Here is a 17,850-nt window from a genome sequence, read left to right as displayed (position 1 = left end):
TTTGGTTTTGGGATCCAATTCATAAAATGAATTTGGAAGTTTTCCTTCCATTTCTATTTTTTGGAACAGTTTCAGGAGAACAGGTTTAATTCTTCTTTACATGTTTGATAGAATTCCCTTGGAAAGCCATCTAGCTCTGGGCTCTTGTTTGTTGGGAAATTTTTGATGAATGCTTCAATTTCCGTACTGGTTATGGGTCTGTTCAGGTTTTCTATTTCTTCCTGGTTCAGTTTTGGTAGTTACACATCTCTAGGAATGCATCCATTTCTTCCAGACTGTCTAATTTGATGGCATATAATTGCTCGTAATATGTTCTTTTTTAAATTTGTATTTCTTTGGTGTTGGTTGTAATCTCTCCTCTGTCACTCATGATTTTATTAATTTGGGCCCTTTCTCTTTTCTTCTTGATAAGTCTGGCCAGGGTTTTATCAATCTTATTGAGAACCAGCTTTCAAGTTCTACTGTCTTTCAAAGAACCAGCTCCAAGTTCTACTGTTCTTTGGTTTCTATTTCATTGATTTCTGCTCTGATCTTTATTATTTCTCTTCTCCTGCTGGGTTTAGGCTTTATTTGCTGTTCTTTCTCCAGCTCCTTTAGGTGTAGGGTTTAGGTTTTGTATTTGAGACTTTCTTGTTTCTTGAGAAAGGCTTGTATTGCTATATACTTTCCTCTTAGGACCGCCTTTGCTGCATCCCAAAGATTTTGGACAGTTGTGTTTTCATTTTCATTTGTTTCCATGAATTTTTTTAAATTCTTCTTTAATTTCCTGGTTGACCCATTCATTCTTTAGTAGGATGCTCTTTAGCCTCCATGTATTTGGGTTCTTTCCAACTTTCCTCTTGTGATTGATTTCTAGCTTGAGAGCTTTGTGGTCTGAAAATATGCAAGGAATGATCCCAATCTTTTGGTACCATTTGAGACCTGATTTGTGACCCAGGTTTGGTGTTTGCAAATTCTTTTAGGTTTTGTTTGTCCTGGAAGCTTTTTATCTCTCCTTCAATTTTCAGTGACAACCTAGCTGGATATAATATTCTTGGCTGCATATTTTTCTCATTTAGTGCTCTGGATATATTATGCCAGTCCTTTCTGGCCTACCAGGTCTCTGTGAATAGGTCTGCTGCCAATCTAATGTTTCTACCATTGTAGATTACAGACCCCTTATCTCAAGATGCTTTCAAGATTTTCTCTTTGTCTCTGAGACTTTTAAGTTTTACTATTAGATGACGGGGTGCTAACCTATTTTTACTGATTTTGAGGGGGATTCTCTATGCCTCATGGATTTTGATGTTTTCCTTGCCCAATTTAGAGAAGTTCTCTGCTATAATTTGCTTCTGCCCCTCTCTCTCTTCTTCTGGGATCCCAGTCTCTGGTCCTGGAGGAGCCAAGAACTCAAGGCCCCACTCCTCAGTTCACCCTCAGAGGAAAGCAGTCAATCACTCTTGTCTCCCGGGTCTTCCGCTGCACTCCAAGCTCACCTGGCCTGTGACCGAGCAGTTCTGTCTCTTGCACACAACCCCGTTTGGAGTCTCCAAACTCAGCAGATTCCCGCAGCATGCTCCTGCACCGCTCCTTCTTGGGGAGGAAGGGGAGTCTCCCCAGATCTGCAGCTTATTTGGTCCCTCCTGGAAGAGCAGTGGCCCAACTGGGCCTCAGATCACAGTTTATGGCAACCCTGAGCTGAGAGCCCATTCTTTGGCTCCATCTCTGCCACCAACCAGCTCCAATACCTGGAAGCTCTGCCACAGTCAAGCACCTCCTGTCTTTCTCTGACCCCATGGATCCTGAGACCACAATGTCCCCACAAGGGTTCCACCCTCTCACTTAGCCTCTGGAACGACATCCTTCAGTGGAGCAGACTAAAAGTTCTGATTTCATGCTCCACTGCTCTATCACTGCTGGGAGCCAGCTGACGGAGGCTCCCTCCCCCTGCAATCTATCTTCCCATATATCACCTCAGATTCACTTCACACACCCTGTCTTCCAGAAAGCGGTCACTTCTCTGTTTGTAGAATTGCTGCTATTCTTTTATTCGATCTCCTGTTGAGTTTGTAGGTGTTCAGAATGGTTTGATGACTATCCGGCTGAATTCCTGGGACCAGACAAAATTTAGGTCTGTACTCCTCTGCCATCTTGCTCCTCCTCCTGCAATTGCCTATCTTAATCCTAAAGTAGCCATACTACCCCTGGAAAAAGCCTACAACCAATGTAGCCTTCTTCTCTCTCAGCCCCTACAGACCTCAGGTGAGGCTCTGATGGTCCGGTCGAAATTCTTTTATTTACTAGGTCATTTTAGTACATGTCATATAAATTATGTGGTCTGTACTTTATAAACCTTCTTCTTGTGATGGTGCTCATGATAACAAAGCCTTACCTACTTTAGGAAACCTTTTCTTCGCAATTTATGTCAAAAGTAGGAAAGTATTTTGTTTGGGTTTTTTTCCTCCCCTTTAAAAAAGTGGTGAGACCTGCAAATAAATATAAAATGTTCTCTTTGATGTTGTTCAGTCTCTAAAGCAGGTTTAATGGAGTTCTACATTTTGGATTTGGTTCTCAGACGTGTCCTTTGGAAGCTGAATGTCAAGAACTCCAGGAAGAGACCGATCATGTAAAGAGAAGTTTTAAAGAAAGTATCCTAGCTAGTCACAGCTCCTGTTGGCTCTGACTGTATCATTTTTGAAATCCATGCCTCTCCTTCTCTGTATAGGAGGGTTAAAATTATGTTTCTTTGCAGAGCACATGGAAAGTGCCTATTAAAATTGCTTGGCAAGTTCGAGCATTGCTCATTATTAATCCTGCCTCCCAGTTCCTTTTCTTTGGTAAGAAACATGGGAGGGGGTGTTTAACAGTTCAGCACTCTGTCTCCTGCTAGGGGTAATTGTGTGATTTCTTTTGTTGTTCGTAGCACTTCTTGAATTAGATTAATTTCTTTATATTCCATCTCTGTCTTTTCAAGACAGCAATTACTTTGACAAAAAATATAACATGGAAGGATGCTCATTTGCATTTAAATATAGACCACACCTCCTTTTATTTTGGAACCTGTTGTTCTGGGAAATATTCTTTAGCGTTCAGCATTTAAGATGCCAGCCATGGGGTTTGCCCCATCCAGAGCACTTAACAAGTTCGCTGAGATCCCCGCACAGCTGCATCTCTAATGCTGGAAGTGAGGTTAAAGTCAGTTCAGGTGGTGCCTGCACAGATCTGAGAAGTGCAGAAATTCAGAACAAAGAGAGTGGCCGCATTTCCATGACATTGCATTCTGAAGCAGCTCTTAGACTGAGATTGTGCTGAACTCACCAGATATGGCAAACGGAGCTACCGTGAGTGGTCCTTGCTTCCTCACAAGACAACAGGTCTGTAAACAGACAGACACTGCAGTCTGTGTTTCGGAGTTTTCTCTAGGCCACGGTAAGATACACTGTGCAGCACCTAGCAGTATCTTAACCATGTACGTGTGCATGTGGTGTGTATACACTTAAGTGTAGTGCCCCTTTGCCCAAAACAGACTTTAAAGAAATGCAGTCCAGTGTCTGATGGGATGTCAACAACAACAAAAGGAAGGAGGACAATGATTGTGAAATGAGGACGTACGGACACTGTACATCCAGGGGGAGCACACCTGTCCTGGCGGTAACGCAAACACATGTTAAGGTTATTTAATTATTGTGACATGATACAAGAAAGCAGCAACATTTAGGAGCAAAGGTAAAGATGTTACTGGCAGAAAAGTCCAAGCTGACATTTAATTCACAGGGTCTTCTGTGAGAGACACTGGATAATGTAAGGAAGAGTATCCTCAGCTGACACAAAAGTAATTGTGAAGCAAATGTTTTAAATACCCACCCCCTGTGAAAGATGAAACATATTATGAAAATAGCTCATGAAGCCTTCTCTGAAGGAGCCACCATGTCTTGTTTTTCTGCCTTTGCAACAGGACTGACTTAGCTGCACAGGGAGGTACATTCGTGTGACTGTTGGGTTGGAACATCCTTTGGACCTCTTGGTTGATGGCCAACTCACCATTGGGTTCTTATTGTCAGAAGCACGTCCTGGTTGCTGATGAAGGACAAGTGCTAATCTGAAGACGGGCAGGTTTGACATTCTGTTTTGAGATCTAGGGGCCCAAACTCCAGAAGGAGGATCATCCACTTCTACACAAGGCTAGGCTTTGGGGGGCTCGCAAGAAGGGCTCACTTTTCTCAGAGGAGCTTTTAGTCTACTCACACTTTATGTGCACACTAGGACCCCAGTACATGAAGAAGCTATTTTTGGTTTTTTTGGATTTTTTTTTTTTAGTATAGTTGATACACAATGTTACATTAGTTTCAAGTGTGCAACATAGTGATTCTACAAATTTATACCTTATGCTGTGCTCACCACATAGGTAAGCTACCACTTCTCAGCGTACAACACAGTTTCATTGACTGTGCTTCTTTTGCTGTACCTTTTATTCCCATGACATAATCATTCCATAACTGGAAGCCTCAAAGTCCCACTCCCTTTCGCACATTTTGGCCCCCCTTCTGGCAACCATCAGTTTATTCTCTGTTTATATGTCTCACTCTGCTTTTTGTTCATTTTTTTTTGAGATTCCATATATAAGCAAAATTATATGGTATTTCTTTTTTTCAGTCTAACTTAATTCACTTAGAATAGTGCCCTCTAGGTCTGTCCATGTTGTCACAAAGGGTATGTTCTTATCTTTATGGCTGCATAATATTAGTGTGTGTGCGTGTGTGCATGTGCGTGTACACCACATCTTCCTTATCTATTCATTTATTGATGGACTTAGGTTGATTCTATATCTTGGCTATTGTGAATAATGCTATAGTATACGTAGGGGGAAATATATCTTTTTGAGTTAGTATTTTCATTTTTTTTGGTAAGTGCTCAGTGGTGGAATTATTGGATCATATGATATTTCTATTCTTAATTTTTTGAGGAGCCTCCATTCTGTTTTCCATAGTGGCTATACCGTTTTGCATTCCCACCAACACTTTTTCTTTCTTGCAGAAGAAAATATTTTAAATCATGTATTCTTAATGGAAGGGTTGCATTAAATGCCAGGAGACCAGGCAGGAAATAAGGGACCCAGGCAGCCTGTGTTAGCTGCACAGCCCCTCTTGGGGGGGAGGGTGGAACTGAGGACACGGAGGACAAGTGTCCAGGCCAAAGGAGCCATCTCACCTCATCCCTGCCTATTGTGGCCACTTGCAAACAAAGACCCAGGATTGCCAGAGCTTCTGGTCTTTCAGGAGAGCTAGAAATCTTGATTTTCCATATCTGATGAATTAGAATGTGGACCCAGAAAACATTTTTTAAACATCTTTCAGGCCGAACCACACACATCTACAATCTGCTTTTAGCTTAAGAGTCTTCATTTTGCAACTTCTGTTTTAAAGCAAGGACTTACTAATCAACTGTCTTACCATAACATAGCTTTAAATTGGCCCCATAAGCTTTCACATTTTTAGCAGAACTGAATCTTGATTTTAAAAAAAACAATTAAAGATGCTTTCCAGTGAGCTCATTAAATTGACCTAGTAAGTGGAAACTGTCAGTTTTTCCCTTTACGCTCATCCACAATAATTTTCATTTTAGTGTAGATGGCAGAATAATTATTCAGCATGCTCACCCCGTTGCTTAATTTAGCACATTACTGGCCTAGCACCATGGATAGTTCCTGTATCTGTTTAATGAAATGAAATCTGTTTTTAGACAACCTCATATGCTCGCTGATACTGGTCCTGGGATACATGATTAGGGCATCTCTTTTTCATTAAATTGTATACTCAGGTAATCAAGTTTTGTGATTGTTTACATTTGTCTGATAATTTTTGCCAGTTTTATTGAGATACAGTTGACATGTAACATACGTGTTTAAAAGGTGTACAGGTGATGGTTTGGTAAACTTACATATTGAAAAATGATTACTACCACAGCATTAGCTAACATTTCCATCTTGTCACATAATTACATTTCTTTTTTGTTGTTGCTGAGAACATTTTAAGGTCTACTCTCCTAAACAACTTTCAAATCTATAGGTCTGGTCATCTTTATGTGAGGGGGACTAATACAAACATAAATATTACTTATTGGATTCTTATCATGTGCCATCACTGTGCAGAGTGCTACATCCCTAGTAATTCATTTAATCTTCGCAGGGCTCTTTGAGGTGGGTATTATCAATACTATCATCATCATCATCATTCCCACTTTCTAGACGCGGGAACTCAGGTTTAGCAACTTAACGTCATTTTCCCTGGGTCCTTCAGCAAGCAGTAGAGCCTGAACGCAAGCCAGGCCGCTGACTCAGAGCAGCGTTCTCTGCCAACCCAAAGCCCAGTGTGTTACCAGTAGAACATGTTTTCTCTGAGTGTGGAAAACAGGCATTATTTTGGATCCCACAGTGCCCTGAAAGTCTAATAACAGGAAAGAACAAAATCCAAAGAACAACTGAGGAACAGGCTGTATCCCCATCCCTCTCTCTTCCCTCCTACCTCATTTTAATCACTCATTATGAAGTAGGAGACTGTTCTTACTGATGTTTGTGGTATGTGTGGGGCTGAATCACCTAATGAGCCTGATGTTCCCGCCGGGACTCAGGGTTCACAATTGTTCATCAAAAAATAGCAGATGGAAATAAACCTTCCTGGTTTTGTCTTCGTTTGAGAGAACATATTTCTCCATTCCTTTCAGACAAAGGGAGGAGACTAACCCACAGCTTGGAAGTAGAGTGAATATTGGTTAACGTGGTAGAGGTATGACCTTTAGTAGTTGATTGAAAGGACTTTAATACAATATTATGCTAATTTTCTTAGTATGCCAGTATTTATGATAATTTAATATCATGAAACTTGAGTGTAATTTTTTATTAGTAAAGACCTTGTATCATAGACCTAGTCTAAAATACAATTCCCTTTTTTCAATTCATGGTTAAATCAATAATAGCTATTTGGCAGAGGCTCAAAATTATCCCTGTTAACCTGTTTTTAATAGTATTTGATTTATATATGTCCTCAAACCCCCACCAGGTACGTGTGCGTATGTTTACTAATTGCAGCCATATGCATTTAAATACAGTGTTATTGGTGGGAAATGAAGCATAAAACATGAAAAATGTATAATTATTAAGGGTTGAAATTGTAGTTTTTAACTCCTTCCAGAACAGGGCTCTTAGGATACAGCTTTGGTTGGTTTTCATTGCAGATGAGTGAGGTTCCTACACTGATTTGGTCATCACTTGTTTCCCTTCCTAATTAATTGTAAAATTCTTCCTCTAATGGACACATGAATTAATACATTAGTTCACCCATTAATACACGCTTTTCCTTTGGATTCATCCTGTTCTCCCAACTCGGATACAGGCCGGTTCTTCAGAACAAAATTAAATAAAGCCCTTGGGTGTATCAGCGAGAGAAATTTGGTTGCTTTCCCTATTTTTCTAATCTGATTTTATAAATCAAGAACATAACGGTATCTGATCTCCATGACATAACTCGTTCAACACTGAATGTGTTTGCACATGTGTGTGCGTTTGCACATGTATGTGCATTTGCACGTGTATGTGCAGTAGTTCTGTGGACTGCAGACCGCTAATGAGTGCATTTTATTTTAGACAATCCATGGACACAAGGGACCAATCACGGCCGTGGCCTTTGCTCCTGATGGACGATATCTTGCCACCTACTCAAATATGGACAGCCACATTTCTTTCTGGCAGGTAAGGGTAGATGCCACAGGATCTTGAAGTGTATCACATGATTTGCTTTCGCCAAGAGAGGCTTCCTGTTAGGTCTGCCCACCAGCCCTTCCTCTTGCCCTCCCCTACTCTCCCAGCAAGCATCACGAGTTTACTGCTGACTGATTCTGTGCCACATGCTAGCATGCAGGGTGCGCTGAGAATACAGTTAGCCATCTGGAGAGAGTGGGCTCCGCTCTCACAGAGCTTGAGGTCTGAGGGAGACACATGGAAATAGACTAGCAATTAGAACACAGAGGGGAGCCTGAGAATAAGGTTGTGGGACTCATTCTCAAGGAAGTGACATCTGAACTGAGACAGGATAAGACTGAAGGGCCAGATGGTAAAGGTGGGGCAGATCTAGGGAAAGGGAGCAGCCTTCCAGGAGTAAGCAAGGGCACGGCGTGCCTGAGGGCCTGGCCAGAACGGCGCGGGCCAGGGAGGCACTGTGCAAGGATATGGACAACTCCAGAGGGGCGGGGGCACGGGGGGAAAGGCAGCAGGGGGTTATCTCCATATCCTGCTTACGGAATGTCATTTCTGTTTGCATTCTAAATTTCCCACATACGGCTCTTCATTCCTAAACTATCAAAACATTTTTAAAAACCTGAGGATCGTTGAGTGGCAGTTCATGAGGATGCCTGTGTTTAATTCCGATTAAAATGCATGTTAACTTTGAGCACCTAATTTTTACAGTAGAACTTGTTTCATCCTCAGTGATTAATCTCTATCCCATTTTTCTAATTATCTTCCTCCTGAGAGTTATAAAAAAAAATTAAATATTATCAACTCCCTCCCTCATGAAAAGCCAATTTAAAATTTGGTTGTTACCTTTACTTTCCTGGGATGCAAGTATGTTCTATGAGACTCGGTTTATTGCCTTGAAAGCTCAAAAAAAAAAAAAAAAATGAAAGTTTAAATAAGATTTCAGCACAACTTGATGATGGTTTTAAAAAAATCAATACCTAATAAATGTAAAACAGATACAATAAATTGCTTAATTAACAACATGCTATTAAAGCTAAAGCATGACAACTTCCAAATCTGTCACAGACTTTTCCTGCTCTTCATCTAATTTAGTTTTTCAGTTTATTTTCTCGTTATCTTTTCTCCCAGAATATATCTCCAGCATCTTAATTGGCTCATATTAAACTCTTTTCCTTAGAGAGCTCCCCGGTCCCCATTTCTCCCAGGGGCCACCGCGGGGCCTGTGGTTTGTGCTGCTACCGTCCCCCTGCCAGCCCATTGGGTCCATGCACTGGACCCTTGCAACAATGCTTCTTTAAAGGGTTTCCCCGCCAACTGTCTTTCTATACTGTGGTCTCTCTAAACCACCTGTACTTGGATAGAAATTTTCTGCTATTCCCCACTGTCTTGGAATCCAAGAGGACTGCATAGAAAGTTCCACGTTCATTCCGCATTTATTCAAAGACGCTGAAGCGCTGGGTGCCGGCCCCTGCTTTAGGGATACGGAGTCAGCAAGCCACAGGTCCCTGCTTTCAAGGAGCTTGGGTTGATCCGCAGTTTCTTCTGTGGAATAAACAAGAACAGATCTTTTTGGTTTTGTCCAACTTGACTTTCTCAGAAAGAAAAAAATTCATTTTATAAAGGAGTACCTCCTAACTTAGCCAGCTTTGAAACTGTTTCCAGCATCTTCCTGATTTTCTGTATGGTAAACATTTTTCTCCTTATCTAGGTGTTCAGCATTCTGTTTGGATATGTTCGTCCCTTCCTTGAATTTTTTTCCTGTTTTTATCGAAATTCCTCCCTTGTGCATTGAGGGAATTAGGGTTAGCATCCCCTCTCAGCTTAGAGCTCGAGATCATTCATTAGATAGATGGTAGCTTTTCGAGATACTTCTCTTCCAGTTCTACTCTTCAGGCTCAGGCTGCTGCCCCTGGCTTTTGCCAAGCACACTTGAACCTGCGCATCTGTGAGCGTGGTCATGCCCGCAACAGTGGAGCCACAGCACGCTTCCTTCCTTGGTACACATGCTGCTCCGCTCCTGGGGGCCCCCTCCTGCTGTCCGCACGTGTAGGTGGGCAGTGCATGGAGCCTGGGGGCAGCTCAGGCAACACCCAAGTCTTAGCCTCCAAACCCAATGGCAGGATGTAAAATGCAGCCCATTTCTTAAATTGTACCCTTTTGGGTCTTGAAATTTCAGCAGAAGGCTCTGAAACATTTCTGCTTTATCAAGAAAATACATTAAACCCTCTTCCGGAGGTGGGGGTTGATTTGGATTAAAGAGAGTCTAGAAAGCATTGTTGGATCTCCTGCTGCTCTCCCAAAATGGGCTTTGCTGATTTATTTAGATACATATTGTTTAGTTCTAATGATGTATGATAATACTTTTATATTATTCCAGTAAATGTACTGCAATATATTTTGAAAACTTAATGAAGTCTTATTAATACAAGACCTTACAAAAGCTATGAGCTATTAAAATCTTTGCTGAGAAATGAGTGTTAATGAGAAATATTGGTTAGATAATTACTCAAGTGAGACTTAGTAAAAGGTTTGTGTGCAGCATTACTTACACTGAGAATTGCATTAAAACACTTCCTGTTTTGATGAATTACGTACGTGTTTCTATGTGTTCGGGAAAAAATCTTCACAGAACTGGTTTTGTAGGGAAAAACCAAAGTTGCCCTCTAGTTATTTACAAACTCAGCTCTGGAATGATGTCATCAGGCAGTCTTCCAAACCCTTTGATCCTCTGACAACAGATTCCTTTAAGTGGAATATTTCACATCAGGGCCTCCACTGGTATTTGAACAAGGGGAGTTGAGTAACAAAACCAAGTATACCCATGACGCCCCTCCCCCGCAATTTCACCACTACCCTCCAAGGAGTGAGTGTCTTCTCTCAGAAATGCCAGAAGTAAATTGGATGGATATTGGTTTCCCATATGGTTATGTATTCCATTGTAAAATAGAATCCTGTTCAGCCCTTGAAAAAGGATTCTGTAAATCTATGGCCAGTAACCTGAAAAGATGGTTCTCAACATTTTGTTGAGTAAAAGAGGCAGATTATGAGACTGCCTTCTGATATGAGCCTGTTTTACATAAAAATCCTGAAACCTACCTTTCCTTGTATGTACACATACTTGGAGGTCTAGGAAAGAAGTTTACCACAGTGTTAATGATTGTCTTTGGGAAGTAATATTTCAGGGAACTTTTGCTTTCTATTTTATACATCTCTTTATTAGTCACATGTTCCACAATGAGTATTTATTATCTTTGTAATCAAGAAAAAACCTTAAGGTTACCAAGTACTCTAATTCCAGGTAGTTTTTATTCATTCGAGGCTCAGATTCCCCTTTCACATAGTTTTTCTGACAGTCACTGGTCAAGAAAACATTAATACCAAATATCAGCATGGTTCATTGTTGTAATGAGCTTTTTGGAAAAACGAATACTCACTGTTACTACTACAGATCATCTCCACTCTGAGGAGGTCATAGGGAAATCATGGTCTGAGGAGCAACACATTCTCCTTGACCTCAGAGTCTCCATCATTCCAGCCGCACACCTGTAACAGTGCCGTACCACACAGAACTTCACATCGCCCCCTTCTGAGGTGGGAAGGCTGTGTGACCCTTCTGAAGACGTTTGCAATAAAATGATTTATCAGTCATTCATGGGCTGGCTCAGCTTTTAAGGAGAGCCCAGATGGAATGGTGGACTTGTTAAAGTTTTTCCATCTGTGGCATTCCAATAAGGTACCCTCTCCCTGTCGCCCCTTGGCCCTCAACACATTTCTGGTATATGGCTAAATTCTGCAGGAAAGAACTAAAAATAAGGAAGTGGCTGAGCACATTGGATACCCTTAGCATTTGGAGCCACCAGCAGAACTCAAGCTTCATACATATTTTCATAGAAAATCCATATAGAATGAAAAATAGTTTGTAGTTATTTATCAACTGAGAAATGAGGGTTTTGTGTGTTTTGTGTGTGTGTGTGTGTGTGTGTGTGTGTGTGTTTATTAAACACAGTGTGCCTGTTGATGCCAGTTAATTTCAACCACCAATTTTCTGGATCATTTGGATCTGTTCTGTTAGAGGACTAAATTATTATGTACTGTTACTTTTTGTGCAAGTAAGGACTATCAAATCGAGCTCACCACCATTATTTATATTTAAACTATTTGGGAACCTTCAGAAAGCAACAAGACATTGATTTTTTTCTTTTAATGAGTTTTTGCAAAGGGGGGGGGAGAAAGCAAGGAAAGAAGTTTCTGGAGGATGACAGAAAGATACTTTCAAGTTTTAAATGCTAACTTTAACAGAAAGAGTTAAAGATAACCATACATTTGGTTTTAAAATGTGACCTCGTACACTAGTGATTTTTTTTCACCTCTGTGTTGTGTTCGGCACTATTATTAATGCAGGAAAATCAGTAACATTAGTCATCTTAAAAGGGTTATTACTCAAGATGATTTAAATTGTGAAAATGTCAGTGGAGCCTGCACGCGTCCTGCTAGAGATGCCATGATTTACGCCCTCTGACACCATCGTGCTGCTGAGAAGGGCCAGAGAAAAGAATGGCTTGTATTTTGCACTGATCCAAATGCAGAGCATGAGATCAGCAGTAACACATCGTACATGTCCTAGGATTTGCCAGGGTTTCATGTGTCACCCATTCGTATACATTGAATCATAATCTGCATGCCTTACACAAAACCCTAGAACCGTATGCATTTAGATGGGGGTTATACTGGCTAGAAGAATTGGAAATGAAAAGTAGTGCCAAGAAATATACTATTTTTGAAACCCCTTTTCTGATTTTCAGTATATTTTCTATGGGATTTTCAATGGCCCCCCCAAAAAAACATATATTGAGAACATGTTAACTGATATTTCGAATCTACAGGATTCTTCAGAGCCTGTTGCTCAGGTAACGGTTCACTGAGATGAACTGCCTTTCAGTATTTAGCACTTGGACGGAACGCATAGTTGTTCACAAGCCATAATTTCCATGTTATTTTTCATTGCTGTGAACAGATTAAGAAAACTTAAGATTCAAACCAAATCCCAAAAAGCAGAAATCAACCGATAAAAAGGTATTGCTAGTAAAGTTGGAGTGTTCTGCCTTCGGCGTGGCAGCAAAAGGCAAGCCACAGACCCGGTGCTGAGGGGCAGTTGACTCTAGGTTTCCCCCCAGATTGAACTAGAGCTTTCCAGAGCCTGAACTCTGTGAAGAAGGCAGGTGAGGAGGGAAGGTGTGGGTACAGGCACGTGGGAGAGAGGGTCACCACGGCTTGCGCTTGGATTCGGGGACAGAGCCCACTTTGGTTTGTTTCACGGAGCCACCTGGGAGTCCGCCAAGGTGCGTGGGCGGCCTGGGCCTTCGGGGGTGCGGGGAGCCCTGGTGGGAAGGAACCGAAAGGGCTGCCCTGGGAAGCGCTCGCAATCGCCAGAGGTTGTCTGACCGAGCTGTTTTGTTAACACCTATAATTTAGCCCCCTTCTTAAAGATTGATGGCCTCTCCCGCTGTCGGCTTCTGCCCACGAAGTCCGATTCCCCTGGATTTATGCATTTACTGAAACAGCCCAGCGCAGTTTCAGACACACTGAGAGGCGCCCCGTTGCGGCTGAGAACAGACTCCCAGATGAATGCGAATCAGCACCGTGGCTGAGAGGGTGACCGGGAGAGGGTTCCGTCAGTGACCCGTGTGCTTTCGTGTCCCTGTGTCCCTCCAGATGAACACCTCGCTGCTGGGGAGCATCGGCATGCTGAACTCGGCCCCCCAGCTGCGCTGCATTAAGACCTACCAGGTGCCGCCCGTGCAGCCGGCCTCGCCCGGCTCCCACAACGCTCTCAGGCTGGCCCGCCTCATCTGGACTTCCAACCGCAATGTCATCCTCATGGCGCACGACGGGAAGGAGCACCGCTTCATGGTCTAACGCGGGTGCTGGCCGCCCTGGCCGCCTCTGAGTTCCGTCCTTTCTCCCAGCCGAGAGTCCTCTGTCCTTCCTCAGTGCCTGCCTGCACCATGCCGCTTGGGGGCGCGGCCGGGGCCGGGTCACTCCTGCATGGCCCTCGGGGGCAGGTGCCAGCTCGCGTCCCCCGTGATTCAGAGGCATGTGCACGCCGCCCTGCAGGGTGTGGCCCTTCTGCCGACACTAGGTCGCTTTTCCCAGGCAGGGACAGGGGTGGAGGTGGGGTGTCTGCGGTCCCTAGGAGCCCTCCCATCACGGGGCGCACCAGAAGCCTCCAGCTCAGTAAACACTGTGATCGCGATCCCAGCCCAGATCAGCATTTGCTCGGAGCTCAACCCCACCTCCGAGCTGCCGCTTGAACCTGGTGGTTTTGCCATTGGGTTGTGAGGTAATGGGGCAGTCCTAATTAGCGAAGTCATTTTCCTTTGGATCTCCTAAAATATATTCTTGTTTACCAAAAACATTCCATGTTTACATGGCCGGTTTTCCCCCCATGACGGCTAGGAAAGGACTCCCTCCAGTTTCTAGGGTTTAGCCACTACTTCTTTATTAACACCTAACAGATCGGAGATTAATGAGAACATACACCCAAAAAAATCTTTTCTCAATACAGAAAATAGTTTCCCAGACACCTAGCCTTCTAAAATGCTCATATCCTGCTTAATATTCTATTTAGTAGTTTAAAATAAAAAATCATCACTGTTTATGATCTAGTTAATATAATTATCCAGTCACTGTAACTAATCTCTTAAGTGGACTTTTATAATAAAGAACGGAGTTTGGAAGCATAGCATATACTAAATAAGACTCTTGTGTCTGTTGCTACAGGTCCTTTTAAGAGAGCCCTCACCCCTTCTCTCCAGAAACCTTACAGACCCTGCAGTCCCCATGTGTATGACATACGTCAGTTATCACAGAATAGTTACAATTCAGCCTTCGAACCAATCAATTAAAGGAAAACAAAAACAACATTTCTTTTACACAAGTATCCTAGAAAATTAGTAACTGCAGCACAAGCATTCAGGAGAATATAGAAAATGTGAGGGCTCTCAAGTTATTTGAGCAAACATTGCAGGGGTGTCCATCACATTTCGAAGTAAGCTTTAACTAGGTCGCTTTCTATATGTCAAATTATGCTGGTTCTTGCCCATAGTAATGGGGAAAAAAATCCATAAAATTTGTATTTGTATTTGTATGAATTGCTCTTAACAAATCTTGATGTGTACATAGTTAGGGCTTTGGTCATTTCTTTATTTGGCTAGTTGTTGATTGGTTGGCTATGCACAGTGGTTTATTAAATGCAAAAACGGAAAATAATTTGTTAAATTCAGAGAAGATAGGAAGTTTACAGAGGAACCAAAGTGATAATGGGAGCATTTAATTGGAAAAGCATAGATTGTCACAGTTTATGTAATATTAAAAAAAAAAAAAGATCACAGTCTAGGAACAAATCCACGTGTCATTTTATTTTATTGAAACAGATTTTTAAGGAACATGTTAAGAACTTAAGACCACTAGGATGTCTCTTACCTATTGATCTGAAGTATGTTATTTGCATTGATGACAAACCTGTACTGTTTCTTGGTTTTAGATTTTGGGTGTTCTTTTAAAAGTGAATTTATGCCGCATGCATGTACATTGTATTTATAAAGATTTCATGTGTAGTTTCCAAGGAAGAAACAAAGAACTATCCAGTGTAGATGTATTTGTTTGGTGCACATGCCATTGTGTTTAATATAGGTAGAAAAACCTGAGGTAAACAAAAGGCGCGCTTGGTTTTTCCAGTGGGCTCCCGAGTTTTCTCGATACCCAGCACATGTTTAACTTTATTAACTTAAATAGGGATTAATTTATTCTAGACTACCAAGTTGTTTTGGAATGATGAAGCAAAAGTACACTTTAGAGACTTGTTTAAAACAGAGACGTGAGACAGTAGGCAGGCCACCACAGACACACAAGGGAGCACACCACGGGGGTCCGGAACAAAGCCGTGGGGGCCCAGGGGGCAAAACATTGGGGCAGTGGGCAGAGGCCAGCCTGTCCCACATTCTGTCTGCACAGACAACCCAGATCACTGGCCAGTAGAATAGTACTGCTCTGTAAGTCAGGTGGATGATATCTGGTGGTTGGGCTAACTGCTAAATGGGTATTTGCATTCTTGGTAACACAGATCTCCCCTTGGCTGTTTTGCTAACTACAGCCCCAGACTTCATCATCACAGCTTAGATGTCTCAGCACTGAGGCAAACTTCGTATTGTCATCCCAGTGTATGCTTTTAGTGTCTTATTGATTTTGTTGGCACCGTATCCGGACCTACCCTTGTAAATGTAGAGACATATGCAGCTTCATTGGTAATTTACAAGCAAAAGATGATATGACGTGACACCTGTATGAAAATGTAATGATTGAACTCACTGTGTACAGCGAATGAATTAAAATGTCTGCCTCTCAAGACATTTCCACTGAATAGATTCTATATGTGCTGAATGTCCCTGTGTACATATGTGTGTTAAATAAAACTGAATTGTACTGAAGATTGTTTTTCTCATTAAAAAACATTGTTCACTCTTCTTAAACATTCTCAGTTGAAATCCATATGCTTTCTCCCCCTTCACCGACCCCCTCCCGCCTCCTCTGGTACCAAGTTAAGCCTTCTATTTCTGTGTAATTATTCATTTCCCTGGGGAGCTCGCTTCAGTAAAGGCAAACTTGTCCCAAAGGACGGCGGAGCAGGAAGACGGTTGTGAAGTGTGAGGGAAACAACGCCTCCCGGAAACTCAACCACCCTCTGTGGTTTGGGCAAGGGAATTGCATGCATGTTGCTCTCCACCTTGTGTTGCTCCCAAAGAGACTTCCTCGTACCCAGTTCTGTCTCGTCAGATTTCGTGACATGGGTTGGCCGCCCCAGAGTCAGGGGGGCTGGACGAAGATCATTAAACTCATTTAAGACCCAGTTTGGAGTTGAATTTGAATCCCTGAGGTAATGGGTGCAATTAGTTTTCAGGAATAGTGAAGACTAACAGAATAGGTCATCGTTGCTCATGGAGGATTATTTGTTAAGTTGTGAACGTCTGTCTTTAATTTTCCCATAAGACTATAGAACAGCTTCAGTTGAGCCCGTTGTCATGTAACTGTCCTTTTATTCCCCATCTCCGGCCCTATTCAGATGCCCGGTGTCCATCCCGCGAACTGCTTTCATGTCTCCTGGTGACTTCAGTGTGTCCTTATAGGGAGAATCGGGGCAGTACCGGTCCTATATGATGGGTGATCACATAAACTGATCAAATGTGGAAAGGGCATGACATTAATAGGAAGGTAAAGCCAAGCAGTGCTGGGTGAACTTTCACCTTTCACCCCTTCAGCTGACTGACAGAGCTGAGTGCTGAAGAAAATCAATACTTTGGAGCCAGGAGGGAAATATTTCCAACCTCTAACTAGAGAATGTATTTTGACAAGGCCAAGATAATCCAAGCTGCACGGGAGAAAGAGAAAAGAAGACTCATTTTTAAAGCTTGACACTTCAAGGTGTTTTTGCACAATGGTTTAGAGATCGTCAATACATACAAATACCAAAGGTCAAAAAGAAAAGCCAGAAGAATTTCAAAAAATTAGACGCTCAGTTCTTTCTGCTGTTTACAAACTAAAAAAGACTGCAGAGAGGTGTGTGCTTGTAATTGTTTAAATGAACCAGGCTCACCATGTGTGCTTGGAGGTTATCATCCCTCCTTAATCAAACCTTACATTTCTAGAGGCAGCACTAGATATAAAAGTGAATGCCTAAAAGGATGCTTAGACTTCTTGTTTCTGTACATTTTTTTTTAAAGACAGAAACTGGTTTTTGAGCACTTCCTTCGTTTCGTGCTCCCATCTCAGAATCTTGTTTTTCGATTCATGTTCATCCTGCCAGGCTGCTCTCAAAAGTCTCAGACCCTCCTTCATACTTAGTTCATTCGTTTGCATGACAAAAGAGTTCCTATGCCTACCGAACTTGAATTGTTTCTAGTTTCCCAAGTCCCTTTAAGCAAATTACTCACAAAATATTCTAATTAGTGCCCCGCTGAATGAGAGGCTGATGCATCTCTAGGAAAAAGGTAAGCAATTCACTCCACTCTTACCAGCCAGATTAGAGCCATTCATTCTGGGGACAGATACTTCCCTCAAACAGATAC

General features: G+C 42.2%; 1 protein-coding gene across 2 annotated transcripts in view; it reads left to right on the top strand.

Annotated features, from left to right (window-relative positions):
- WDR7 (WD repeat domain 7) overlaps positions 1-13,648 on the top strand; it is a 363,545-nt gene extending 349,897 nt beyond the window's left edge. For both annotated transcript variants that reach the window (XM_059140623.1, XM_059140622.1), the window contains 2 exons: positions 7,619-7,723; positions 13,442-13,648. In XM_059140623.1, the coding sequence (XP_058996606.1) occupies positions 7,619-7,723; positions 13,442-13,645 (309 nt within the window). In that variant the 3' untranslated portion in view covers positions 13,646-13,648. The remainder of the gene's footprint in view (positions 1-7,618; positions 7,724-13,441) is intronic.
- The last annotated feature ends 4,202 nt before the right edge of the window (positions 13,649-17,850 follow it).

Source organism: Mustela lutreola, chromosome 11, assembly GCF_030435805.1.
Source record: "Mustela lutreola isolate mMusLut2 chromosome 11, mMusLut2.pri, whole genome shotgun sequence".
NCBI classification, from domain to species: domain Eukaryota; kingdom Metazoa; phylum Chordata; class Mammalia; order Carnivora; family Mustelidae; genus Mustela; species Mustela lutreola.
Note: the sequence above shows the minus strand (reverse complement) of the source record. Positions and strands in the feature narration are given on the sequence as shown.